This window comes from Arachis ipaensis, chromosome B03 (genome assembly GCF_000816755.2).
Source record: "Arachis ipaensis cultivar K30076 chromosome B03, Araip1.1, whole genome shotgun sequence".
Taxonomy (NCBI): Eukaryota; Viridiplantae; Streptophyta; class Magnoliopsida; order Fabales; family Fabaceae; genus Arachis; species Arachis ipaensis.
The window spans coordinates 135191803-135195181 of NC_029787.2; the positions used below are offsets into that span (position 1 = coordinate 135191803).

Genomic DNA, 3379 nt, shown 5'->3' on the forward strand with positions numbered 1-3379 from the left:
ATTGTTGTCAATTTCTGAATTGTTAAAATTAAAGCGGAGTCAAATAAGAAGGCACTAGGAGATTATATAGGTAAGTGAACGGTATCGAGATCTTTTCTGTATGACAATTTTATTTTGATACATGTACTTTTATTTGTGTTGTAGGTGGAAGGGTCCTGACCTTGACTACAGCTCGACTGAAGTCTTTTTCCTTAACCAAAAAAAGAAAAGTGACAAAGATGATTATGCTATAGGTGCAGACAGAGATGTCAATGTTGACGTAGCTCAGTTTAGTGCTCGTCCTATCACAAGGCAAAGAGGAAAATGTTTGATTCAGATAAGTCTTTGAAAATGATCTCAGATGAGGAGATGGATCCGGGAGGTGGGAATGTGGTTAAAAAGCAAAGGCGACTTCTTGGTTATATCAATGGAGCAAGTTCTCAATCGATGTGGAGCGAGCAATTTTTGCTTATGGAATTGGCTGATAAGGTTGCCCAGTATTTTGACATTGTCAAGCTGTTGAAGGATGTGGGAAAATAGGGCATTGGATAGTATATGCAAGTATGGATAAAGTTATGTGCATTGAATGTGTATGTTTGTGTTGAATTTGATTTTAATATGTTTGTTTGTCTTTGTAGGTGGTCGGTACCAGATTACTATGTATGGGTCGGACAACAGAGCTGTTGGGTGCTGAAGAAAAAGGTGAAGCAGAAAGGATATTAAAATTGGAGAAATCTTTGAAAGAAAGAGATGATGTTATTATAGATGTGACCATAAAAATGAAAAGCAAAGAAGAAGAAGTGGGGAAGTTGCAGGTTCAGATTTGCCTGTTACAAAGTCAAATGAAAGAGTCCGATAATGACAAAGGAAGAATGACCTCTAGGATTCACGAGCTGGAAAACGAGGTATTAGAAATGTTCTCGGCTGGTTTTGATCAGGCGGTGAGTCAAGTGGTGACCTTTGCACCCGAGTTTTATGTCGGCAATCTTGATGTTACCAAGATTGTTGTTAATGGTAAGCTTGTAGATGATGAAATTGGGGAGGCTGAGGATGAAAACATGGCCACTGGTGAAAAAGATAATTGATATATGTTTGTATGAATTTAGTATGAAACTTTTGTTGAACTTTGTTAATGTTATGTCGGATTTTTGCCGATCTTTGATATTGGTGTCTTTTGTATGAACAATTGTTAGACTTTTGAATGATATGATGTTTATCCTGCTTAGTTATGATAATTTTACTAGCTTCCAACTTTTGTATGTTGTTTGTATAGAGAAGAAAATGTATACCCTTTTATTTGAATTGATAAGGCCTTCCGTTGTAGAAGACTTCGGGTGATTGGCCTCGTTAAAACCTCTTCAAGTAAAACCCGATGCGGAAAAAAATCTCGTAATTAGGAAAAAGAGTACCTTTTGACCTTGTCTTTTACAAAAAACTAACTATAATATAAACATAATGACGATATGTTCCAAGTATTAGGAAGGTCGGTCCCTGTCAATGTTTGTAAAGAATATGCACATTTCCCATGTACCTTTGAAATTTGAAAGGACTTTCCCAGGTTGTCGCGAGTTTTCCATGTCCTAGTGGTTTCTGGAAATCCTCAAGTTTGCAGAGTACTAAATCTCCTTGTTGTAGTATTCTTAGGCGCATCTTCTTGTTATATTTTTTTTGTATTGTGATTTGCATAGACTATTGTTGAGTCTGGCTAAGTCCCGCTCCTGATCCAATGTATCAAGTTTGGCTAATCGTGCTCGTGTGTTAGTCTCTTCGTCCAAGAGGTCGGTTCAGATCGATCTTTGAGAGATTTCTACTAGTATCATGGAATCTGCTCCATAGACTAGTCGGAATGGTGTCTCTTTTGTTGAGGATTGTGGTGTGGTATTGTAACTCCATAGGATCTCACGAATTAGCTTAGCCCAGCGTCCTTTGGCTTCTGCTAGCTTTTTCCTTAGAGCATGCAATATGATTTTATTAGCTGCCTCTTTGAGTCCATTGCTTTGTGAGGGGTTTGACAGAGGAAAAATGGTGTTTGATGTGAAGATTTGTTAAAAAAAGATGCAATTTTTTATCAGTAAACCATCTACCATTGTCGGTAATGATTTCTTTAGGTAATTTGTATCTACATATTAGATATTTTCAAATGAAAGAGTACAGTGTACCTTATTCGAGGTTATTTTGGCAAGTGGTTGTCCTTCTATCCACTTTGTAAAGTAATCTAGAGTTACCAATAAGAATTTTACCTGTCCTATTGATGCTGAGAATGGTCCAAAAATATCTAGCCCCCATTTTTGGAAAGGCCACCCGACTTCCGAGGTGTGCAACAATTCAGCTAGGTTATAGATAATCGGCGTGCATTTTTGGCAACTGTGACAGTGCTAGACTTTTTCCATGTAATCTTTTCTCAGTGAAGGCCAGAAGTACCCTACTCTTAAAAGCTTCGAGGCCAGACTTCGACCTCCTATATGCGTACTGCATACACCTTTGTGGACATTCGAGATTGCTAGTTCTGCTTCTGCAGTTTCGAGACACTTGAGTAATGGTTGGGAGAACCCCTTCTTATATAGGTCATCTTCGTAGAGGGTAAAATAGTTTGCTCTCTTTTTGAATAACTTTGACATTCCTTCTGATGCTGGTACCTGTCCAGTTCTCAAATAATCTATGTATGAATTTCTCCAATCTATTTGCTATAACAAACTCATAACATTTTTGCCATTTATACTTGGTTCTCAAAGGTTAATTGTGATAAGATCGGTGTAATATCGTCTATTTTAGAGGTATCCAGTTTAGATAAGATATCTGCTCTATGGTTTTATTCCCTAGGTATATGTATGATTTCAAAATGTTGAAAATATTGTATGAGGTGCTTTACTGCATTTAAATATTGTTCTAAGAGAGGATCTCGTACCTGAAAGTTACCATTTACCTATTAGACAACTAGTAAAGAATCACAGTGTACTTTAAGGTTTTGAACGTTTGCTTCTCTCGCCAGTCGTAACTCGGCGAGCAGGGCTTCATATTCAGATTGGTTATTGCTCGTCTGAAATGAGAATTTAATTGACTGCTCGGCTAAGACGTCGATCTTGTCTTTAAGAATAATTCTTGCTACACAGCCTTCATTGTTAGAGGCGTCGTCGACATATAACTCCCAAAAGAAAATGACCTTGTGTGTGGTGGTAGATTCGGCGATAAAATCGACGAGAATTTGAGACTTCAACGGTCCTCTTGATTGGTATGAGATGTCAAACTCTGATAGTTCCACCAACCATTTGGTGAGCCTTCCAGCAAGATCTGGCCGTGTTAGTATTTGTCGTAGTGGTTGGTTTTTCCGAACTATAATTTGGTGACTTTGAAAATAATATCGTAGGCATCGAGCTGTGATTATCAAAGTAAATGCAATCTT

General features: G+C 37.7%; 1 protein-coding gene across 2 annotated transcripts; it reads left to right on the forward strand.

Moving 5' to 3' along the window:
- On the forward strand, positions 1–1143 carry LOC107634835. Of its 2 annotated transcripts, XM_016338252.2 has the most exons (3): positions 1–70; positions 145–540; positions 618–1143. In XM_016338252.2, exons 2-3 carry the CDS (start codon positions 535–537, stop codon positions 1062–1064), a joined length of 453 nt encoding a protein of 150 aa, XP_016193738.1. In that variant the 5' UTR covers positions 1–70; positions 145–534; the 3' UTR covers positions 1065–1143. The 2 variants fall into 2 exon arrangements, with proteins under 2 accessions (XP_016193738.1, XP_016193737.1); XM_016338251.2 differs by having other exon boundaries at positions 7–540.